This window comes from Notolepis coatsorum (genome assembly GCF_963971535.1).
Source record: "Notolepis coatsorum genome assembly, chromosome: 1".
NCBI lineage: Eukaryota > Metazoa > Chordata > Actinopteri > Aulopiformes > Paralepididae > Notolepis > Notolepis coatsorum.
Genome location: NC_140165.1, coordinates 302226605 through 302252386, shown reverse-complemented (window position 1 = coordinate 302252386; position 25782 = coordinate 302226605). Strand labels below are relative to the sequence as shown.

At 46.1% G+C, this 25782-nt stretch overlaps 1 protein-coding gene across 4 annotated transcripts in view; it reads right to left on the bottom strand.

Annotated features, from left to right (window-relative positions):
- The window catches only part of rpa1 (replication protein A1), a 71486-nt gene that overhangs the window by 19715 nt on the left and 25989 nt on the right, over positions 1-25782 (bottom strand). For all 4 annotated transcript variants that reach the window (XM_084312310.1, XM_084312312.1, XM_084312311.1 and 1 more), the window contains exons 9-13: positions 25016-25084; positions 23733-23925; positions 22067-22203; positions 18995-19143; positions 1884-2007 (exon numbers count right to left, since the gene is read on the bottom strand). In XM_084312310.1, coding sequence (XP_084168436.1) covers positions 1884-2007; positions 18995-19143; positions 22067-22203; positions 23733-23925; positions 25016-25084 — 672 coding nt within the window. The remainder of the gene's footprint in view (positions 1-1883; positions 2008-18994; positions 19144-22066; positions 22204-23732; positions 23926-25015; positions 25085-25782) is intronic.

Here is a 25782-nt window from a genome sequence, read left to right as displayed (position 1 = left end):
TACTCACTTTAGACACTAACACACTTTATATTTATTAGTAAATAGATTTGCACTACAATTCATACCTCATTGCACCTTACCCTACGTTTGTACCTCATCCCATTTCTGCATTGTACCTCACTGTTACTCTGTATATTGTATATACGGTATGTATATTGACTGAACACTTTATTTCACATACTTTTGACTTTCTATTTTATACTTTTTATCTATTTTCATCTAGCACACTCCCAGGGGCTGATACAGAAAAAAGCATTTCATGATAAAGTATTCTGTATTTTACTATGACAATTAATAAACAAACTTGAAACTTGAAAAACTAGGTCTCCCATGTAGAAGATGCACACAATTCTCTTGAGCGCTAATTATGTGTATATAAAAAAAATAAACTATAATAAAAAAAAAAAGGGGGAAAGACCTTATGGGCTGTGAAATTACAAGAGCACATATTACTTTACTTATCAGAGGGCAAGCATTTCATTAGGGATGCGCGGAGTCCACATTATCTGCCTAATCAATACGGAAGATAAATGTGACTTCGCCCTAAAATATACAACGAGGCGCGGCGAGGACACCCACTGCGCGGCGTGATTAACGAGGGGGGCCGCGCGGTGGAAAACAAGCCCCTGGATACGCGGCGGCGCAGTCGTTTAATATGAGGCGCGGTGATTATAGAGATTCATCATTGTGTCCATCAGCCGGGGGAGGATGCCCGGGACGCGCAGGTGAACGTGTAACAACGTTACAGGGGGGGGGGGGGGGGTTCACAGGGATCTGAAATGTAAGGATATACGTTTTGATTATCATATGCAGTTTTTGCCTATTAGCGCTTTCAAAAGCCGTCGCTTTGGGGATTCCGGCCGGTAATTTTTTTTGAGTGAGTCATCGAATAGCGATACATCTGCGGCCGTCGTACCTGGGAGACTTTATGCGTGTGCCGTCTATAGGAGCGACTAGGGCTGACCTTCGAAGCTTTTTTTGGCATTCGAAGCTTCGGGGCAGAGATTCGATTTTAATTAGAGTAGAATCTTTTTTTATATATATATATATATATTCAAATTTTATTTTCCCATTGGAATCCCATGCCCATGGAAGCTTCGAAGTATTTAAGACAGCCCTAGGAGTGACGCACAGACCGTCACAGGTCACCAGCAGGGATAAAACTGTCTGCAATAGTGTGGTGCTTGAAATAAAACTGTCTGCAATAGTGTGGTCCTTGAAATAAAATTGGCTGCAATAGTGTGGTGCTTGAAATAAAACGGGTTGCAATAGTGTGGTCCTTGAAATAAAATTGGCTGCAATAGTGTGGTGCTTGAAATAAAACGGGTTGCAATAGTGTGGTCCTTGAAATAAAACGGGTTGCAATAGTGTGGTCCTTGAAATAAAACAGGTTGGGCTCAGATGACTATATAGGCCACGCAGTCAGAACGGACCAGGACAGGACACCAAAGGTAGCATTAAAATTAGGGATGCACCGATCCGACTTTTTCAATCCCGATACCCTTTTTTACAAAAAAGTTTAAATTAATCCAAGTTTTTTTATATATATATATATATATATATATATATATATATATATATATATATATATATATATATATATATATATATTAGAATATATTTAGTTTTTAAGAATTGTAAAGGATCACAAGTGTGTTTTTGATTTGGGTTGGGCTCAGATGACTGTAGGCCACGCACTCAGAACGGACCAGGACAGGATACCAAAGGTAGCATTAAGATGGACACACACCTGGAAAGCGAAACACCTGTATTAATCTCCCACGGGGCAGCATGGCACAGATAAGCTTCCTAGTTATTATTTCCCAAACGGGAAGACGAGGACCAAAGATAAGTACTAGGTGAGTGTCTCCTCGCACGCGCACCTTCTCCCCGTGTCCCAGGTGGTCGTTCTTCACGTCGGCCAGGGTCTTCCAGTTGGTGGTCCGTCCACCTCCCCTCGCCTCTGTCAGAGACGTCCCGTCCATGGTGTGGCCCTCTTTGTCGAACCTGCAGCACACAGGGAGGAAGAAGACGTACACGAATGTCACGACGACGGATTCAACCTCGCCCCCCGTCGCTGTCAAACCAAAATGTATTTTGGGTTGGAGGAGCGTCGTTCATTTACAATACTAGAAATTAAACAAAGAAACGGAGAGAACACAGTGTGGTTGTTGGCAGACTAACGGAGAGCATCTCAAGGGCATCATTATTGAGTGTCTTCAGAGATACCGTCCTTCATAAAATACATTTTATTATTATTATTATTTCATTCATATATACAGTGAACATGAGTTATTTCATCCATAGATGGTGAACCAGAGTTATTTAATCCATAGATATAGAGAACCTGGGAGTTATTTCATCCATAGATGGTAAACCTGGGAGTTATTTAACCCATAGATGGTGAACCTGGGAGTTATTTCATCCATAGATGGTGAACCTGGGAGTTATTTCATCCATAGATGGTGAACCTGGGAGTTATTTCATCCATAGATAGATAGTGAACCAGAGTTATTTCATCCATATAGTGAATTTGGAAAAAAGATTATCGGCTATACGCGGCTAATCGTTAATGACGGGATAGTCGGCCCTCGAAAATAACCGTTGGACAGAAAATGACTCTGTAGTCATGACTCCTCTCTGTAGTAGTATATTGTATGTTCTAAATAACATGTCTCGTTTCATTTTTATAGATGTATTTATTCGTTTAGTTCTTGCTCAGGAGGCCGCTAGAGGGCGGGGGGGGCCCTGTCGTGGACCAGCCGACCAGCTGAAAGAGCTGCTGGTCACGGCTAAAAGAAAACAGGGGTTTAACATGAGACGGTATAGCCATGGTGTGTCGTTTGTCAGCAAGCCGGCACGTCTCAGCCGAGAGGAGCGAGAGGCAGGCCGAGCGCTCGTGAAATTAATCAACACGGGAAGGGACAGATGAGCGGAAGGGGGTCAGGGTTGAGACGGGAGAAATCCGAAACCCATTTTCACTCAATGCTCCTGGTGATTCAGAGTAGAGGGGGGAAAAAAAAGTGTAAAAAGAAGAAGGGGGAGGGGGGGAAAGAGGAATGGGAAGGAAAAGGAAAACACTCCCGTTTAGAACGGTTCAAGAGATCAATAAAGCATCCTAATCTATTGGCTACATGGCGGTGTGGCGCTCTGCGAGGTGGGGGGAGCGGACCGTGCCCCTAGCGCCGTGACTAATTGAAAATATCCCCATTAACGGGCGAGCCTGTGGCCAGGGCAAACATCAACGCTGCCAATTTACACTCCCTTCTGACAAATGTGAGCAATTCTACCCCGTGGCATTCGCCAGAAGATGGACCCCCCCCCCCCCTCCCCCGACCTCGTTATTATCATTGTGCCAGTGTGCAGGAGAATACCTGCACGGCAATTTTTTTGTTATAAAAACACAAACAAAAAAAATCAACTCGAGATCAAATGGCATTCTCATTATTTCCGTCTGATTAATACCATCTTTCATGAGACCAATGTTCTGCCCGGGAAGGAAATGTATGGTCTCTCAACGTAACCGGAGCAAAATCGATTAAAGATTCATCCCGCTTTCGGATACAGATTGCCGAATAGTACATTATAGACGTCGGACGGTCATGGCATTACTCATCCGGACGTTAATCTGACATATACTGTACCGATGACATCTACAATGCAAAATAAGACGGCACTCTTAAGCCCATTAGTTGCTGGTTGTGTCGACACCGTTCTTTTTGTCAATTAATCAGGTATTTTTTATTTATTATTATTACGAACAAGTTACTAGTCGTTGAGTCACTACGGGGACATTGACCTATCTCAAGCCACGCCCTCTTTTCTTGATCCTCCAATCACAACTGTTTATTGTCACAACAACAATGTGGGAACAGCTTTGACACGATGAGTTTCTTCCTAGCAGTGGACTTCCAAGTCTTGAACGCTGCAGCTGTTCGTCGAACACAGGAGGGCTGAGTATAGAAAAAAAAAAAAAAAAAAAAAGAGGCAGAGTTGACAGAGAGACAGAGTAGGCTTGACGACGGAGACAGAAGGAGGACAAACGGGAGCTGGCAGTGGAACGTGGTCCGACAGGAAGGCGAGCATATCTCAGAGCAGCGAGCGTGGCCGAAGTGAGACTATCCGACTGTGGGCAGCAGGGGGAAGGAAGGGGGGGGGGGGGGGGGGGGGGGGTGTGGAGAGAAATGCATGGGCGCGTCACAGACTGTCACATGTCATAAAGAGTGTCAACAATCAAGGACAGGACAGGACAGGAGTGTGTGACACGACAGAGGGAAACGGGGAGGTTGACTGAGCAGAGGAGGCTGACAAGAGACCTTCGGTAAGCAGCTCCCCCCCCCCCCCCCCCCCCGGCTAAGACTCGTATGCCGAGTACAAACGCTGACAAATGCACAACAAACACGATTACTCCCAGCCGTGTGTGATGTGGCATTAACCCCTTCATGCGTGGTGCCGCGTGGCATGTGGTCAAGTGGCAAACTCCTATGAGGCATTTCGAAAGAAAGTCAACAGGCCCCCAAGTCTGGAAGAGAGTCTTTCTCCCAATTTCTTTCTTCTGCTTTTGTGATACAGACTGGCCCTTCCTTGTATTCCACACCGGTTTCCAGAAATTGCAACGCAATCTGAGCCAATCGGGGACTGCGTTCCAACTGCCGCCCTGTCCCCGGGTTGGAACACGGCCTCCGATTGGTTCCCGTGGTCGATGGTGTGAAATACAGACCGCCGGCGGCAAAGGCAGCTTTGGTGTCTCCCGAAGCAACGAACGTCATAGTCAGGATAATAAATACAGAAATAACTCAATAACTGGATAATAAATATAGAAATAACTCAATAACTGAACAAGAACAACAGTATTCACTGACAGACTTTCTTGGCGGAACCTAGGGCTGGGCGATATGGAAAAAAATCATATCGCGATAACGATATGATAATTTTATTTTATTTTTCGATATCGATAATTATCGAATTGTTATAAGTATAATTTTTTTTTATTTTTTTTTTTTTTTTATTTTTTTAACAACAGATGTATGTTTATTTTGCAGCAATTCTTTGTCATTGCCGCCATCTTTAGTGTTACATCCCCTCACACTCCAGTTCTCAGGCTGCAGCTGGTTTAAAAGCTAAAGTAAACCGGCTTCTTTGCTGGCTGTGGCTCCAGAGGAGTTGAACAGTTCTGGCTCTGCTAGTTTATTTTCGATCTTTTGGCGCTTTTTTGGTGGACAAACCACCGCACATGTGCACTGTGACTCGTGACTGGAGTCTAGTTCTGCTAGCACACATAGCCTACTGTGTACAGACAGTTTCTAAATGTATTTTAAATTAGAAAGCAAACAAAATAAATGGACAAGAGAAAAAGAAATCTGAATTTGGTCAGTATTGTCATTTGGACAAGCAAAGCCATTACTTTAAGTTGCAGGCAAGAAAGACAAGTCTGTCCACTGTCTCTGGTTTTAAAACTGCCCTGTTGCAGGTAAAAAAAAAAAAAAGTATAAAAAAAAAAAAAAAAAAAAAAAAAAGGATTTTTCGATTTTTTTTTTATTTCGATATTCGATATAGATTATTAAAATATATCGCGATATTTATCGTTATCGTTATATCGCCCAGCCCTAGCGGAACCAGAGTTAGATGGTGAACCTAAGTTATTTAATCCATAGATGGTGAACCTGAGTTATTTAATCCATAGATGGTGAACCAGTTATTTAATCCATAGATGGTGAATCAGTTATTTAATCCATAGATGGTGAACCAGTTATTTAATCCATAGATAGTGAACCTAAATTATTTAATCCATAGATGGTGAACCAGTTATTTAATCCATAGATGGTGAACCAGTTATTTAATCCATAGATAGTGAACCTAAATTATTTATTCCATAGATGGTGAACCAGAGTTATTTAATCCATAGATGGTGAACCTGAGTTATTTAATCCATAGATGGTGAACCAGAGTTATTTAATCCATAGATGGTGAACCAGAGTTATTTTATCCATAGAAGACATTTCACCATTCCTCTGACTGGATTACTTTTCTGCCGTGCTTCCAACTGGATGACTTTTCGCAGTGCTTCCGACTGGATCACTTTTTCCACCCCGCCCACTGAAATGCGTCTGGGCGGCTAGAAGTCCAGGCTACAAACAGGCCCACATGAGGGGTAAAGCGCTTACGTTGTAAAACATGGATGGCCAACATTATTATATTCCAGTGTTCTGAGAGAAGTGTTTTTCTTCACACATGGCTTCATGTAAAAGCTGTGATGTAAGGAACAGAGCCCCAACAGCAGCAGCAGCAGCATGGATGAGAACGCTTCATCCCTACGGCCTGGGGGTGGGCAATATGACGGTACTTGAGATTGTCACTCGTTAAAATGCCACCATGATACCCATTCGAGATTGAGATGTATTCCTGCACAATCCACGCTTCATTTTTTATTCATACTTTCAGCATAGCCGCTCTGACACTCCTGAATACCGATGCTTTTACTCGCGTTTAATAAAGCTCAAAATGTTTTTAACCATTTTCTAGGCCTATGCCAGGCTGCAAATGTATTACTATATTCTTGCCAGTTTGATTGCGTCCCGTCAGTAACTTGGCCAAAGAACAGCGACGTGAAAAATATTGCGATTACGTACCATGAATCATTCAAATGTGTAGAAATATTCATGATGTTTTAGGCCGTGGCGCCCACCCCTACCGTATGGCAGTTCAGACAAGAGTTGACCTCTCGCACTCCCTGAGACTCTGACGTACAGCTCAATAGAGAATGAAAGATATGGCTCCAGCCTCCAACAATGATAACCTCCTGGTGATAACGAGACTAGAGCTCGACCGTTATGGACTTATCTCCCGATATATCGGTATCCGATCGGCCCGGTCGAAATGTCATAAAACTACACTACCCAGCTCACACCAGCCGCAGCCGTTTGACATGGACATTTATTTTTTTTTTTACGTGAGAATCGTGTATATATCTCACGGGTTGAATAAACCTCAACATTATTACCATAAAATACAACGTATGTTGTGTCTTTACCTTTCTGTGAACATCTAGGGAAAAAACATTTCAAAATCCGGTAAGAAATGGCAGAGCTATGGACATTATACAAAAGTAACTGTAGATTTCATTCACAGTATTTGCTGCCCTGTAGCGGGCACCTGCTGGTGCTAAATCCAGATTTAACTCTGCCATTGGAAAGATGAGATTCGGGCTGATCCATAGATGTATGACTTGGCCATAATAAGGTCATTTATAGGCCTAATATTCTATATTCATTCATTCATTTCAAATTGCATGTGTCTGGATGGCAAAATTCTGTAATGCAAGTGCATCTACAGTACAAAAATTATAAATCCGTCATTGATACAGTAAATTATCTGCCCTTTGTTAATTTGCTTAGATCTTTAGTACACTTGATCTCAAGAAGGTGCTTAATGAGCTCAGTGGCAATTGTCCACTTTTGGTCAATGTTAGCATGGTGTTATTCACCGTCAAAGATGGGGGGGAAAACTACTACTAATAATACTTTATCCACTTTTTCTCCTCCCGTTTTTTTTTTCGCTTTCTCCTCTTTTTTTGCAAATTTTTTCTCCCATCCCAATTTAGCCGTGCCAATTCTCCCCTCCCCTGTCTTGAACGTTGCACGCATGTGCCCCCGACTGGCCGGTTGTAGGGAGGATAGAAGCCCATCGCATGTCCCCTCCGATACATGTGTAGGCAGCCAGTCACATGTATCGGAGCGGACTCTCATTTGGCGAGGAGTAACGTGTAGGAGGCTCACACTGCCCCCGCCATTTTCCTGTCTCTGCTGTGCAGGCGCCCCAACCGACCTGTAGGAGTTGCTGTTTATAACGTCCAGATTACCACCCATCGACTTCCCACCCGCCAACTCTGCCAATTGAGTCAGTATGATGGCCGGCCCAAGCCGACAGCCGGATTCGATACCGGTGTCTCGTGCGTTGGTGACGAGCGCAATGTCCGCTGCGCCACCCAGCCGCCTTACTAATAATAATTTATATTCTCCTTTGGTTCATTACAATTTACTCAAGCATAGTAACAGACGCACAACATTTCTGACCCTGGGAATCCACAGATGACCCTAGTTACCAAGAACATGCAAATGGACCTTATAGAAGTGGAGAAATCTTCAATTTACTTGGGTATGTACTACTATGTAGTATGTACTAGTTTTGGGGAAATATGGCTAGGGTTTAAGAGATTAAGCTATCACGACGATACTCATGAAACTAGAGATCTTGAGGAATCAACGCTACCAGCCATGTCATGCTAGTTCACTGGCAAAGGGGGCACATTTTGCTCCAAAGTTAAGCTATTTTAAGCTAGCTGAAATGTGATGAGGGAAATGTCATGGTCACAGGTGTTTTCAAAGGGGTCCCTTGACTTCTTCTGACCTCAAGATAGCTGAATGAAAATGGGCTGAATGGCACCACACAAGCCTGGTCTTTACAGCCAGGCTAATTTATGCTAGTCATGCAGAATTAGGTCCAAAGCAGGCAGTCCTTTTTTTTTTTATACATGCGGTACAAAAAGGTTACTTTAGCCTTTCTTCTATCGGTCAGGCTCTAAATAGGACATCTTAAAAAAAAATACAAAAAATTGTAATGCAACTTTGAAATAAAACTTAGGAGCACTGGTGCGAGTGGTCACAGTTTTGAGATTATTGTGATATTCATCACAACAGGCCAACCCCAGCCGGCGCTGCCTACTTTAAGGCATTAGTGTCAACTGTGAAAAGAGTCGGGTCTGTGGTCCTGCTCACCAGGGAGGAAGCAGCAAGAGCTAAGAGAGAGAGAGAGAGAGTTAAGGCTGCCGGCTTGGCAGGGTGTGAGTCAGCGAGTAATGATTGGGGAGTGGAGTGGGGACCATGTCGGAGGAAGGAGAACATGTCCAAGAGTCTGACTGACAAGGGGAGTGACTCGTCTGGTAGTCAACTGAGATAGTCGAGGGAGAGACGGAAGCAGCATCTCCAAATGTATGGTTAATTTAAAAAGCAGCAAAAAAAAAAAACACGCATTAGAGAAATACAGAAATGAGTAATGAGGATAAACAAAGTTATGTTATATTGTGTTATGTAGTGCTGTACTGTATTCACTGCTGTCAAGTGAATCACGTTTTTTTTCTTTTCATACTATAAGTAAAAGTATATTCTATATTGTATTATACTAAATTATGTTATATCTAGTCAAATTAATGGAACAACAAATGTAAATGTAAGGGGTTAGGGATCAATAAGCTTAGCTTCCCTCTACTCCTTTTTTGGACATGTCTGCTAACTAAATGCATTGCTCTTGACTTTTTGTTTATAATGTTTTTTTTATGTTTTTTCATAAAAAAAGTGTTATGATTGTTGACGGAGCTAGATACCGTGATTTGTTTGGAGGAATATGGAGAATACATGTTCAAAAATAAACTTTTCATTCATTCATTCATTTTTCATTCATTCATTTTCATTCATGTACAGAGCACAACAGGCTGCTTAGATGACGCATTAGCGTTGGATCAACGAGGCTCTGGGGAAAGGCAGACTGGATGATGGGTGCGTTTGTTAGATCATAGATAATGTACCGTGTATGAATATGTAATATAATTAACATACAGGCATGAAGGAGCTAAGTAATTGATTATGGCTATGATTAAAAAGGTAAATATTCTACACTTTAATGCGACAAATTAGCACTGAAATTATGCGAGCAAACGTCATCACCATCAATTAGTACGGAGCCTCGTAAATAGCATTTGGCGCGTCTCGTGAAGACAAACCAAGGTTTTTTTCTCATCTCTAATCGTCCCCCACCCTGGTGGAGTCACTAAAGTTACCCCCTAAAGCTATTCCCTCTTCAGATCCTAACCTTAACCGTTAGTGTGTGTGGGGAGAAAATGTACCCTGGACCACACAGGGTTTACAGTCACTGTGTCAGTCAGCGAATCAGCTTCCAGGATTTAAACAACCTGTAAAGCCAATGCTAACAGTTTCATAAAAAAAGAAAAAAAGCACCATACTCCAGGACGTCTAGTTAAATAAACGCACAGATTTGGGTGATTTGGGTGTCTAACCTAGTTTGCTAGTTAGTCGATTAGTCAAGCTTTCTAACCAAGTAGGGTCCATTTGATAGGTATCTTAAAAAGGGAACTGTCAGGTGTGATAAGACCACGCCCCCCGCCCCCACACACAATCGTGAGAAATGGTCTGAGGAGCCAAATAAGCAGTTTTTTTAGCTGGGTTTTCTAATAGTAATACATTTGGCTAGGTGTGACTACATTTATCATTGCGTTACCTGGACTTAAAGTCACTGGCTGACACAAGGGGGAGGGGGATAACGACGACATTGGAGGGATAAACATCATGTTTACTTGTCATCAAAAAGAAAAAATTAGGATTTCACAAATATATTAGGGAGCCTAGTATCTGGGCCCATGATAATTGCTCCACTCTTGTTTGAGATAATAAAAAAATTTAAAAACAGCTTCAGTCTCCCAAAGATTAATGAGTCTGACATTAAAGAGATAGTACACCGCTTTCTGTACAAGTGCACACTGGGATCGGGCCGAGTGTAATCACTGTTTCTCTGTGTGAGACTCCAGTAATTATAGTTAATTTATATTATATTAATTTAAGCCGGTCCCGAGGGTCTGCGGCACAACATGATCAAATTAAAACAGCACCTCCGCGAGCGTCGACGGTGACTCTCTTCTCGAGTGGCCTTAAATCCACTGGAAACGCATCTCCGTTCATCTCCAGAAGAAAAGGATTCTTGGGAGTGAGAGGAAAGGCTTTTTACTCTGGTCCTAATCGATTTCCTTTCTTTCCACCATTTTTTTCATTTCAGATATTGATTGAAGAAGTGTGTTTTTGGTCGACGGCGGAAAACTGTGGCTGTGGTGGGCGGTTCGACTGTCCTGGTCAAATAGTTATGTCCCGGGGCATCTGGGTAGTGTAGTCTAAGCACTCGCCTACCACCGCAGAGACCCGGGGTCAATTCCCCATCAGTGGTACCTGCGGCTTGGTCATTCGCCAGGGTTCGCGGGTGGGAAGCCAGTGAGTCCTGGTCGTTACAATAGCGACTCCTACTGGTCGCCCAGGACGCCTGCTCAGCAGGGAGGGGGTCCGGGCGCTACGCTCTCCCACCCAGTGGAAACTCCTAGCTGTCAGGTACAAAGAAGCAGCTGGTGACTCCACGATCAGGAGGAGGCATATGGTCGTCTACACACCCTCCCCAGACCCGACAGTAGGGTAACACAATATAAACAATTTATGTCCCAGACGACACACGAAACGGCTTTCATTCTCACGCCATAAAATGACTCAAGTCTCCTACACGTTATCATTCTCCAGTCGGGCTGCACTCACTTTCTTTTACAGTTTAACATAATGTTTACATTCTTCTTCTCTCCCTGCCAAGCATGCAGTGCACACCGCCTTCTGTGTTCCTTATTTGGGATATAGCCTCGTATCCCACCGGGAGAGCCTCGTAGCAGTCGTATAGGGGCGACAGTGGCTCGGGGAGGTAGAGCAGTCGTCTGGTAATCTGGTAATGTGTCCTTGAGCAAGACACTTAACCCCCAATTGCTCCCAATGAACAGGTTGGCACCTTGCATGGTTCCCTCCGCCATCGGTGTGTGAATGTGTGGAACAAACTCAAAAAAAAAAAGCACTTTGGATAAAAGCTGCTATATAAATGCACCATTTACCGTAATATAGCACCCGCTCCCGAAACTTCGGAAACTAGCCAAAATTCTACCGGAGCCAAGTACGGCACATAATGGCCTGTGACCACCGTTAACCCACGAGGGCCCAGAGCCAGCCAGCCGGCCACTGTTCCACGCGGTGAAAGATGTTATCCGTGACGGGGGGAAATGCTGTGTGGGGGACGGGGCTAAAGACGCCCATAATTGCACAGTGTATTTGGGGGGGGGGGGGTGATTAAGAGAAGACCGCCGCCATCTCGAGACCCAAGCTGATGAGCATAGGACACTCAGAATACATCATGAACTCATCAACCCCTACTCGAGCAATCAAACCGTCCACTCTCACTCAGGGCTTTTCAAGCGATTGTATATTGCCTGCAACACGGCAGACAACTAACTTAAGTAGGTAATTTCCTCCATCCTTTCAGACAGCATGTGGCTGGCTAAATCAGTCGTGCTTGGGAGGGGCGGGGGCAGACGCGGTGGCGTGGTCATATCCCTCGCGGTCGGACCGAGGGAGACTAATGGCTGAAGTGTGGGCCTCCCCCCCATGATCTGCGACCTGTAGTGATGCACCGATGTGAAAATTGTGGCCGATACAGATAACCGATATTAATATTGCTGTTCTGGCCGATACCGATATTTACCGATGTCGATATCTCTGTATAGAAACAACTTTTTTATGATAATCAAATAAAGAGCTATTTTCCAAAAATGCTTTTTATTATATTATTTATTTTTTTACTTATTTTCAGAAATAACTGATATTTTGAAACTATTTAAGGCCAAAACATGTTTAAAAAAAAAAAAAAAAAAAAAAAAATTACAAATAATTATTTATTTTTAAAATTTCGGCCCTATCTTGATATCGGACCGATACCGATGTGTAACAAAAAAAACTGCCATATCGGCCGATATTATATCGGCGGCCGATATATCGTGCATCACTAGCGACCTGTGAACTATTAATTGGTCGGTGCCTGTGAACCTGCGGAAGCCAGGGAGGACCCGCATGGCCGAGCCGGCGCCCTGCACCAGATAAACAAGAGGGGCGATGCTACGAGGATCGTTATCTCTGGCCGCCCGAGTGGGGAGGAGTGACCGGAGGGGAGCGGCAGCTGCTAAACAGCAGAGAGAGGCTGGGGAGCGAGAAATGCCCGCGCCGGAGCGGAGAGGTGGAAACCTAGCGATTCAGCGCTCGTTATATATAACGGCATGGCGGGTAAACAAACACCTAGCCTTCACTGGGTCATCTGGGTGTGGAACTCTAAGTGCGGGCACTGCAACTCTCTAATGCAGTGAAAATGGTCCCTCTACGAAACAAAAGCATTCTTTAAAAAGACCCTTGATTCTGTCATCATGACTTATTTAGGGGATACAAAACGCACCGTATTTCAAAACAACCACCTGTGTGCAAATCTACAGATATCTTTCAATATTACTACCGGGCAGCCAATGCTAGAGCTCTTGTCTACTGGCAGGACTCGTACCCTGGTGAGACCACCACCCCTGCATGGCCACAGAGCAGAATGCTAGCAGTATCTCTCTCCCTGGTGAGACCACCACCACACCTGCATGGCCACTGAGCAGAATGCCAGCAGTATCTCTCTCCCTGGTGAGACCACCACTAACACGCCTGCATGGCCACTGAGCAGAATGCTAGCAGTATCTCTCTCCCTGGTGAGACCACTAACACCACCACCACTAACACGCCTGCATGGCCACAGAGCAGAATGCTAGCAGTATCTCTCTCCCTGGTGAGACCACCACCACCCCTAATGGCCACAGAGCAGAATGCTAGCAGTATCTCTCTCCCTGGTGAGACCACCACCACCACACCTGCATGGCCACAGAGCAGAATGCTAGCAGTATCTCTCTCCCGGGTGAGACCACCACCACTAACACGCCTGCATGGCCACAGAGCAGAATGCTAGCAGTATCTCTCTCCCTGGTGAGACCACCACCACTAACACGCCTGCATGGCCACAGAGCAGAATGCTAGCAGTATCTCTCTCCCTGGTGAGACCACCACCACCACTAACACGCCTGCATGGCCACAGAGCAGAATGCTAGCAGTATCTCTCTCCCTGGTGAGACCACCACCACACCTGCATGGCCACAGAGCAGAATGCTAGCAGTATCTCTCTCCCTGGTGAGACCACCACCACCACGCCTGCATGGCCACAGAGCAGAATGCCAGCAGTATCTCTCTCCCTGGTGAGACCACCACCACTAACACGCCTGCATGGCCACAGAGCAGAATGCTAGCAGTATCTCTCTCCCTGGTGAGACCACTAACACCACCACCACTAACACCGTTGGCCACAGAGCAGAATGCTAGCCGTATCCCTCTCCCTGGTGAGACCACCACTAACACGCCTGCATGGCCACAGAGCAGAATGCCAGCAGTATCCCTCTCCCTGGTGAGACCACCACCACTAACACGCCTGCATGGCCACAGAGCAGAATGCCAGCCGTATCTCTCTCCCTGGTGAGACCACCACCACTAACACGCCTGCATGGCCACAAAGCAGAATGCTAGCAGTATCTCTCTCCCTGGTGAGACCACCACCACTAACACACCTGCATGGCCACAGAGCAGAATGCTAGCAGTATCTCTCTCCCTGGTGAGACCACCACCACTAACACGCCTGCATGGCCACAAAGCAGAATGCTAGCAGTATCTCTCTCCCTGGTGAGACCACCACCACTAACACACCTGCATGGCCACAGAGCAGAATGCTAGCAGTATCTCTCTCCCTGGTGAGACCACCACTAACACGCCTGCATGGCCACAGAGCAGAATGCTAGCAGTATCTCTCTCCCTGGTGAGACCACCACCACTAACACACCTGCATGGCCACAGAGCAGAATGCCAGCAGTATCCCTCTCCCTGGTGAGACCACCACCACTAACACGCCTGCATGGCCACAGAGCAGAATGCTAGCAGTATCTCTCTCCCTGGTGAGACCACCACCACTAACACGCCTGCATGGCCACAGAGCAGAATGCCAGCAGTATCTCTCTCTCTCCCGGCACTTCTCTGTGCAGCAGGAAGGTCCCTTGGGGCCGTTTACAAGAGACAACTTCATGGTACAGAACTCCAGATTAGAAAAGTCTTGGTACCAGACTCATCTGTCATGCCTGAGCCGCCCCCCCCACCCCCCCTAATCAGAATCAATCTTTTTAACGTGAAAGAAAAGGGGATTGTCTTTTTTTATGTCGTTTTTACTGTGCCTGCCTCAGGAATGATCCCAACGGGATTTTTTTTTTTTTATGAATTAAATGAATAGCAAGGTTGAGGTTGTATATATATATATACACACACACACACACACTAAACTATAGAAAATGTCCTTTGAAAAAGTCAAACATTTTCTCCTACAATGCAAATATATCAGCAGCAGCCCATTACCTGAAATGCTGATTAGGGTGCGATTGCTGTGAATTTTTTTTTATTTAATGACAATCTGGGCAAGAACACAAGGGGACGGCAGCAAGAGCCAGTGAGCTGATAATTCGACAAGCAGCAAAGAGCGAAAGATAAAACGGTGATCAAGAGGAAAACCATCCAAGTGGTCCAGTGAAGTGGCAGATATGAGCCTCCCTCCCTCCCTCCCCCCACCACCACCACCACCCGCGAAGACACACCTCACTGCCCTCGTTATGCAGATCCAGTCTTGTGATCCACTCAAAATAATTACACACGACTTCTCTCTAAGGCAGGAGGACCAAAGTGGAACTCTCAGACACTCGACGGAACACAGGATAAATAAATTGGAAGCGTTATTAGTAGGGTTGGGTACCGCTCACAATTGAACCGATACCAGTTCCTGGAATGCGGTAACAGTACCTTTTTTTCTGTACATAACTCAAAGAATTTCAATTATTTATTTAGAACATTGTTGTTATTCATTGTTGTAACACGCCACACAAAAATAAATTGCATGAGCATGGATTATGTTTTTAAATGTTTTACATATCAACATTATCTGGCCATCCTCAGTAAACTACTATCAAACTCATCTGACCTCATCTGGTCTTTCTAAAGACCCAGGAGACCGGGACAGTAATATCTATATTTGTGGAAATGGCTCCCTATTGTCTAGTGTATTACACTCTTATACTAAACATGTAAAGGTACCGAAATTTGATACCGATTGATCTAGTGTGAATCTAGGTACTCCGTAGTACCGATGTAATGCAGTGTGGGGGCCGCCACACGCCGCAGCGAGAGCACTCAAAGCACTAGGGAGCGAGCAGCAGTGAGCAAATTACAGCTAACTAACGTTCGACAATGGCGATCGCCTAGAGCGAACTATATATATATATAAACGGATGATATGGATGAGGATTATGGATGATAAGACTACATTGGACACTTCTGGTAAATCATAAAACTACTATAGTCAAACCGGCCGATGAGGAAACCTATTGGGCTCTGTGGTATAGTCTGGCCCGAGCACTCGGATGCACAATAGTAGCCTTCAATGCAATGGCGAGCGAACTATTGGAGAAGATGAAGAAGATCCTGTTCTGATCCAAGACACTTGGAGCGAGAGTGGAGTACCTGCTGACAAAAGGTAACGCCTATTTTACCGATCCCAATCATAAAACATGCTTTTGTAATGATCGCAGCGTCGTAAAACGACCCCCCCCACCCTTGATTACTTTGTGAAGAAACATCTATATGGTCGTGTTTACCGTCGACTTGGAAATAATATAGGTTTCAGTCGAGCAGCCGTGAGATTTGTGCATTATGCGCACAAAACACGTCATAACCCGCGTTCCAGAGAAACAAGACTAAGATTATTGTGAAACGGGGCGATTTTTAGCGTGGGATAGCGCACAAAGGAAGGTATGTAGAAATAAACTGTTTTGTCCCTGTTGGAGTATAAATAGTCCCTGTCAAATGAGCCATACTATCGTCTCCATAGCTATAATATAGAATATACGATGGGTCCGCAAACATCGTGAAAATGGTCAACAACGCTGGTAAAGATGGAAAAACAGCGTGGCAGTCAATGAGTTAAAAAGTACTGCGTTTGGTACCCAACCCTAAGAAGGACCAAAGTGGAACTCTCAAGACACACGACGGAACGTGCCGAATAAATAAATCAGAATCTTTATTGGCGCTGGTGCTGGTGCTCGTTGGTACCGGGGAGGTGAATAAATGGAACACCCCGTGTGCGGAAATCAATTCCATCTCCGGGTCTGAAAACGGAGGCATTTTGCCTTCATGTCACAGAGGGAGCCCAGCCCCCCCGACGGGTTGAAGCGGGACAGTAGATCCGCCAGACAGACGGATCAATCAGCGCGCTGGAGAGAGCTGAAGTGAAGGTTAAGTGGGAGCAATAGCCGCCCACCTCAGTCCATGTGAACATCACTCCCTCCGGTGCCAGCCTGTGCCACCTCAAAATGTCCACGCTTTAAAATCAGACAACACGTCTCGCTTTAACGCGGAAAACTATTTGGAAACAAATTAGTATTTTTCCCGGAAATCATTATTATGGAAAACAATGCATGCTTGTTATTTTTGGACGTGGTTCGCACTAGGGGGCAGCGTGATGTAGGTGATGATGAACAAGGAATTGGCAAGAGAACCCAGAGAAAAAAGATGAAAGTATGAGTCATAACTGTTTACTTATTCCGTTGCAGAAGGAGCCAATGCAAAGTGGTTGAGGGGATAGGAGCAGATGCCTGTTCCAACTGTGCGGGTGTCTGCCATCTCAGAAGGCCTCCGTTTGGCTGTGATACCTGCAGCGCACCACGCATTCTAACATGCACATAAAACAACTACTGTATATATGAACAAAAATATATCAAATACCAACACAGATAATCAGTAAATCAAGGAAGCCGACAGTAGTACACAGAGTGCATTCTCACGCAAGCCATCGTCTCAAATCATGTGCTTTTAGAAAAAAAACGCTAAACTTGGAAGAACATCTTTCTCCCGTTCACCAGATCTTTGAGAAGTTATTTATAAATGTTTTACCCAGGGACAGTGCACATTAATCAACATCTTCAGTTTCAACATCAATGTAAATGTGCCAGAATTCACTAATGAGCTAGTTTTCATCTGAAGTCCCTTCCTACCATGCATGTACCTGGAGGAAACCCACACGAACACAGGGAGAACATGCAAACTCCACACAGAAAGGCCCCCTGCTGGGGTTCGAAACCAGGACTTTCTTGCTGCGAGGCAGCAGTGCTAACCACTGTGCCACCCAGATTAATCTGTTTTTGTTTCTAGTTTAAATAAACATGGGAGTTAGTATAAATTCGGCATGCCCAATTATTGCTAACCTTTGGATATAAAACATGTAAAATGTATAAAATATGTTCCAGTCAAAATATTTGGTTCATTTTAGAGCACAGTTTAGTCCCTTTTTTCTGGTAAAGCCAGCTTGAAATAGTTAAGAGTCCTTGTCATCTCCAGGTTCTATACAATTATTTTCACTCTAGCATTAAAACTGAGACTGATGGTGTCCTGATGGTGTCCACCAACAATGGTATCGATTGCAATATTAACATTTTGACAGTGGCTGATAGATATTTTAAAGAAACGGCTAATATTGGACCGATATATCGGTTAGACCCCACTGCATAATGCCTTATTCCTAGATTGTGCGTGACAAAATGCAACTTGTGTGTGCTAGTATGAGAAAGAATGTCAAAGAAACAAGTGTGTCAGAGATGTAAGAAGGGGAGCTGCGGTGCGTGTAGAGATGCAGCGTGAGACATAAATTTGTCTGAATACCTGCATATAACCCCCCTCTATATACTTACTTATACAGTGACCTGCATATAAACCATAGCTCTGTATGATAGCATGTACAAACGCTGTATATGCCATATATATATATTTATTCTCACCACATATATCCATCCACACCCGTCTGTATTTACCTTACTTTCCTTATTCAAAACAACTTGTAGCTCTCACAGAAGGTCAGTTAAATCTAATGTTTTTCTACCCTTCATACCTCCGTCTTCACATGTTTAACTCGGTTTATTATATACTATGTAATATACAATATAATATTCGAATATTTAGCGAATATAGAATAATCATTTTGACAGCCCTACTGCATATCACAAGGTGAGCTTCCAGTCTCTTCAAATCCAATTTCTTGCTCATAAAATCCATTCCCTTCTCCCCCGTTATGTAAGAAGCATGTTATACACCTGGCGTAGCGGCAGACTGTCAAAACGCGAACAGTGTCGGAACACGCCGGCCTTATTCTGGCACAGAGATTATCGGCGAAGCCCCGGGCCGGGCTCACTTACCATCCCCTGAGCTTGTAAGCCTCCGGGATGTCTGGGTTGATCATCAAAGTGCTGCTGAACGACACGTTGAGGGACCTGCCTCCGAAGTCTGACAGCTTGGCTGCCTTGATGGCCACGATGGGCTGCGAGGAACCATCAAAGTTCTCCGCCTGCAAGGGGACAGAAATAGAAGAGACGTGTTTATTATATAAAAAAAATATATATAATTATTTTTTTCTCATTTTCATTGGTCTTTGTTAGCTACGTTCCAGCGGAACAAGCCGGTTAGTCAAAACATCTTTAACCACATAACATCCAGCAGCCCTCATACGGGCCGCCATGCCCACCCGTGCGCGGTATTACCGGTACACACATTTCCTTTCTACAAAACTCATTTTCCATGGGATTTTTTGAAACTTTGGACTGTACGACTTACACCGGTTCCTGACAGGCGAGCGAACTGGAGACGAAATCGCGCGCGACACTGTCCTGATATGACGCGGCGCTTGTCCGAGTGTGTCTGTGTGTGTGTTACCTGGAAGCACAGGGGAAAAGCAGCCTGCGATTCTCGACCAATAAAAAGTGTTTAGGGGCGGGACTCTGCCGCGTAATCGCTCAACTAGAGACACAGCAAGCGAATATTTGAGGGGTGAACGACATCGCCGCTCAGTTCGCTGTCGCTCGCGGCAGGTCAGGATAGTCTGATTGAAACGAATACATTTGAATCATTTTCGCAATCACGCTCGCTCGCGTCGCTGCCTGTCAGGAAGGGGTGTAAGACTTCAGGCTATGGAACCGTTGTGTTTTCCAACTCCTACCTCTCATCTGGAACCCAAAAACAGGAATGAAAATGTCCACGCCCAGGCCACCAGGGCGGCGACACTGAGCGAGAGGAGCTCCGCTACATCGGTTGAAGCCGATATTTAATCTCAAGATCTTTGTTGCGCGGCTAGGTGGCGCAGTGGGCAAGGCGCTCGCCACTAAGGCAGGATATGCTGGGTTCGAGCGACTCCTACAGGTCGGTTGGTGCACCTGCGCAGTAGAATCAGGAAGAGACGAGGGCGGCGTGTCCCTCCCACGCAGACCCTCGCCGCTGAGAGATCGCGCTGTACAGGTGAAAAGATGAGACGGCTGCCTCCTCGAGTACCGGAGGGGACACGTGATGCAAGGCTTCGTCCTCATTGCAGCCGGCTTGTGGGAGGCATGGTCTAACAACGTTCGAGACAGGGGAGGGTAGAATTGGACGATACGAAATTAGGGAAGGGAGAAAAATAGAAATGGGGAGAAAAAGTAGATAAAAAAAAAAAAATCTCTTTGTTGCTTTTATGCGTTTTAAAGAATATGTTTCAAAAATTATTACACATACTGTATATATAATTTTTTGGTTAGTAGCATGTTTTGTATGCCTAGTTTGTCACAACTTCAGCCTAAATTTTTGCCAACTATAAAACACTGACAAACGTGAGCGAGGGGGGTGGGGGGGCGAAAACAACGCCAGGGTCTTCCCAGCGCCAGCTTCCCAGGAAAAACAGCTCCCTGACTCCTTCGTGCTTGGGAAAGCAAGTGCTCTTTTTAGATGACACGTCGCGAGAGAGGGTCGCCCCGGGATAAGGGTTATCTGCCGAGCAAACAGAGGCAGGAACACTGTGCTTGTTGTAAGTGGGGAAAACTAAAACACATTCCGCTCGGAGGAGCCACAGGTAAAATCAACTAGCGGAGAGAGTGCAGTTCCCTCATCACTGGGAGACAGGGCTATTTACTCAGTGACTTCAACCACATCAGCTTCCATTAAACACAGCGGCACACACTGTTAAATCTCTTCCCCACTTCAAACTGCTGAACAGCCATTTCCAAACACAGGCAGGCAGGCAGGCAGGCAGGCACGCACAACAACACCTTTTCAATTATGAGGGGAAATGGAGGAGATGTACAGCCCCTGCCTGCCCGCCCGCTCGCCTCCCGTCAGGACGACGTTCCAACTCGGCTCTCTGCAAATAACACACGCCGCGTGGCGGAACGAACGCGCTGCCCTGTCTTTCCCGGTCGATGGCTGCCGGCGATAACGACGGCCGGTGTGTATTATTAACGGGGAGGACGACGTGGCGATGGCCGATGCCGATATCTGTCACCGGGCCACTCGATAATATATACGAGGCTGAAATACTAAAAGAGCCGACGGTGAGAGACGTGCGGGAAGGAACACGAGACAAAGTCAAAGGCACCCGATGCTCTTCTGCATTTCTGATCAAGATGATAATAATGGATTATATATCTCATGTCATCTTTGTCCACTGACCCCCCCGTACTGAGTACCGGTACATACCGTTTAGTAAGGCTAATGGATGGGATCTCGTGCTGTTTAGTAAATGTAATGGATGGGATCTCATACTGTTCAGTAAATGTAATGGATGGGATCTCATACAGTTTAGTAAATGTAATGGATGGGATCTCATACAGTTTAGTAAATGTAATGGATGGGATCTCATACTGTTGAGTAAATGTAATGGATGGGATCTCATATTGTTCAGTAAATGTAATGGATGGGATCTCATGCTGTTCAGTAAATGTAATGGATGGGATCTTGCCATTGGTCGATACCTACAGTCACATACTCAGAATGGCTATGGGCAGTGAAAAGGTGGTATTATTGACGTGTCCTCAGTATTCAGCATTCTAAAAATGAGTTCTCCAAAGATTTTGAAATTCTCAGAGCTTCCTGTACTTGGGAGAAAAGGGGATAATTGCCAAAGATAGAACAAAATCCCAAAACACATTTCAGATTGAGCAAGACCGACGGTTCAGACACCACCTCCCTGCCTCCGTCTCCGTCCCCACATGTCCCCGGTTCAGACACCACCTCCCTGCCTCCGTCTCCGTCCCCCACATGTCCCCGGTTCAGACACCACCTCCCTGCCTCCGTCTCCGTCCCCCACATGTCCCCGGTTCAGACACCACCTCCCTGCCTCTGTCTCCGTCCCCACATGTCCCCGGTTCAGACACCACCTCCCTGCCTCCGTCTCCGTCCCCACATGTCCCCGGTTCAGAGACACCACCTCCCTGCCTCCGTCCCCACATGTCCCCCCGGGTCCTCACCTCCTCTGCCCACAGCGTCACAGACACCAGCTTCCCAGACATGTCCATCAGGTTGAACGTCCTCTTGGACACCTCCTTCTTGGCCTTGGTGATGAGGCGGGTCACCTCCTCCACACTCTTGCACACTCCGATCACATCTGCACAGGAAGACAGGAATCATCAGTGATGTCGGCCACCACCCCCCCCCCCCCCCGGCTTTCACCCGAGAACGGCGCGACTCTCCGACGACGACCACGCATCACCCGTATATACATATCATAAATATTGATCGTGTAGCCGGCGCCCCCAAAGGTCACTCCGGGTCCCGTGGTCGTCGTCCCCGTCCCCCGACACAAATTGGCTCGGGGGAAATCAGCGACTCATTTTTCATCTCAACTTAGGCGCCGGGGTCACCGGGCGCGGTGCATCCGTAATGTCGTCGGCGGATGTCGGTTTCCACACGTCACACTTTATCCCAATCGAACGCCGCCTTGTTAACCCCCGCCGCCGTCGGGTTCAAAACGAGGCAGAGCCTTTTAGTCTTCGGGGGAGGGGGGGACGGGACTAATGAGTCAAATCAAGTGACGTTACCGTTACGTCTACACTCCGAGCCATCTTAACCCCCCCGCCTCCCCGCCTCTCATCCAGGCTCCGTTGTAATAACTCACGTAAGTATGATTAAGAAGACTTCCACCGCCGCGGCTGTCACCTGCTGGTCCCGAAGAGCAACGACGCCGCTACAAAAGCCACACAGTCGCTATTAGCATAATTACGAGCCGGCCTCATTATTACCTCTTCATTTCACCTGGTGCCTCCTCGCCTCCGCCATAGGGCCCAGAGTCAATCCGCGCCGCGGGCCATTACTGTCATCAGTGTTATTAATACCACTTTTATCTCCCCCGCTCGTATAATTAGCTCGACCTCCCAAGCGCATCTGTCTCGCACTTCCTTATACATGCTCCACCCCGCGTCCGTGATAGCTTATTATTATTATTATCCCCGAGTCCCGTTATTAATTTGGGTTTATCAGTCCGACGTGCCGCCCCGCCTCCCCCTTTTACTCACCCACCAAGGCGCCCTTGTCCCGGGCCTCCAGGTCGCTGATGGAGTTATACACATGCTCCACCCCGCGTCCACGATAGCTTATTATTATCCCCGAGTCCCGTTATTCATTTTGGTTTATTAGTCCTCCCCCTTTTACTCACCCACGACGGCATTCTTGCCCCCCCCCCCCTCCCCCTTTCACTCACCCACGACGGCATTCTTGCCCCCCCCCTCCCCCTTTTACTCACCCACGACGGCGTTCTTGCCCCCCCCCCCTTTTTACTCACCCACGACGGCGCTCTTGCCCCCCCCCCTCCCCCTTTTACTCACCCACGACGGCATTCTTGCCCCCCCTCCCCCTTTTACTCACCCACAACGGCGTTCTTGCCCCCCTCCCCCTTTTACTCACCCACGACGGCGTTCTTGCCCCCCTCCCCTCCCCCTTTTACTCACCCACGACGGCGTTCTTGCCCCCCCCCCTCCCCCTTTTACTCACCCACGACGGCATTCTTGTCCCGCCCCCCTCCTCCCCCTTTTACTCACCCATGACGGAGTCCTTGCGCGCCCCCCCCCCCCCCAACTACTCCCCCTTTTACTCACACACATGACTGTGTCCTTCGACCCCCCCCCTGCTTGTACTCACCCACGTTGGCGTCTTTCTCCCGGGTCTCCAGGTCGCTGATGGACACGAAGTCGCACTGCAACATGGGGACTTCGTTGCCGTCCTCACAGGGGATGATGCTGGAATCCCCGCTGAGCGTCATCTCGTAGTCGTTCTTCACGGACGTGTACTGCTTGTTGGCGATCTTCAGGTTGCCCTTGGAGATGTAGAACACCTTGGGAGAGATGAGCGACGTGTTGAAACACTGATCCGTGGGGGAACATTTCACCTGACTGAACAGCGCTAATAAGATGCCACTCGACGCGGCCCGGGAGATCAACAACAACGCCGGGCCGGATGATCGTAAGCTTCTTATTGTGTCGCTGCAGCAGAGCGGCGCATTCCGTCCGCGGGGGCAATAAAGACGTATTGTTAAAAGTGTTTGCTGTAACAGTTGTTTAATAGAACAGTCAGTGGTCACGATATGTGGAAGACGGCACGCGGAAAGTGACTTAGCAGGGGGGAAAGAAGGCTGTAGGTCATTATCAGGTGGTAGGTCATTATCAGGTGTCATTATCAGGTGGTAGGTCATTATCAGGTGGTAGGTCATTATCAGGCTGTAGGTCATTATCAGGTGGTAGGTCATTATCAGGTGTCATTATCAGGTGGTAGGTCATTATCAGGTGGTAGGTCATTATCAGGTGGTAGGTCATTATCAGGTGGTAGGTCATTATCAGGTGGTAGGTCATTATCAGGTGGTAGGTCATCATCAGGTGGTAGGTCATCATCAGGTGGTAGGTCATCATCAGATGGTAGGTCATTATCAGGTGGTAGGTCATCATCAGGTGGTAGGTCATCATCAGGTGGTAGGTCATCATCAGGTGGTAGGTCATCATCAGGTGGTAGGTCATCATCAGGTGGTAGATCATTATCAGGTGGTAGGTCATTATCAGGTGGTAGGTCATTATCAGGTGGTAGGTCATTATCAGGTGGTAGGTCATCATCAGGTGGTAGGTCATCATCAGGTGGTAGGTCATCATCAGGTGGTAGGTCATCATCAGGTGGTAGGTCATTATCAGGTGGTAGGTCATTATCAGGTGGTAGGTCATTATCAGGTGGTAGGTCATCATCAGGTGGTAGGTCATCATCAGGTGGTAGGTCATCATCAGGTGGTAGGTCATCATCAGGTGTCATTATCAGGTGGTAGGTCATTATCAGGTGTCATTATCAGGTGGTAGGTCATTATCAGGTGTCATTATCAGGTGGTAGGTCATTATCAGGTGTCATTATCAGGTGGTAGGTCATCATCAGGTGGTAGGTCTTACCTTGCCAGGCTCGACAAGGCTGTAGAACTTGTCCACCTCCTGATTGAAACCCGTCACTCTTATCTCTCCCTGCATTAAAAAAAAACAATACGTCAGCCACAGCACAGACAAGAATATCATTAACATAGCCAATGTAATATACTGTATATAACCCCCCGCACACACAAATTATTAAAAAAAACAATGATAAAACCAGGATCAGACTTGTGGTCTTGTGGTCTTTCAGATTGTTATTACTGTGTTGATCATTTCAAGCTCGCTCGTGTGTTTTATTGTTAATAAAAAAGTTTTAAATAAAAGGTCCCTTTACCGCCGAGACAAGAACATTAAACAACAAAAAGATTAAAATCCTTGTTTTTGTTTAGCGGCCCATAAAACGGGTGAGACGGGGAGAGGAATCCATCGAGCCGGATACGGTAGGTTTCAGAGGTCGCCGCGGGGCCGGCTCCATTGTACAGTCGGAACAAACACAGAGAGGCATATTACAAGACCTTGGAACAGGAGCGCTTCTTGAAACTACTAGTTGTAACAAAAAGAAGGTGCAATAACTCTTGAAGGGATGACAAGAGAGCCGAGGCTCTCGACTAAGTGGAAAAGAAAAAAAGATAAAAATACCTTTAACCATGTTCTGTATTTAAAAACTTGCCAATGAAATAAAAAGGCATCTTGTGTTTTTTTTTTTTTTTTTTATTTAGTCGAGTGCCTTGGTTCTTTCCTTATTCCTTCAAGAAAATATAAAAAGGTATCGTTGGAAAGAAGACATGTTT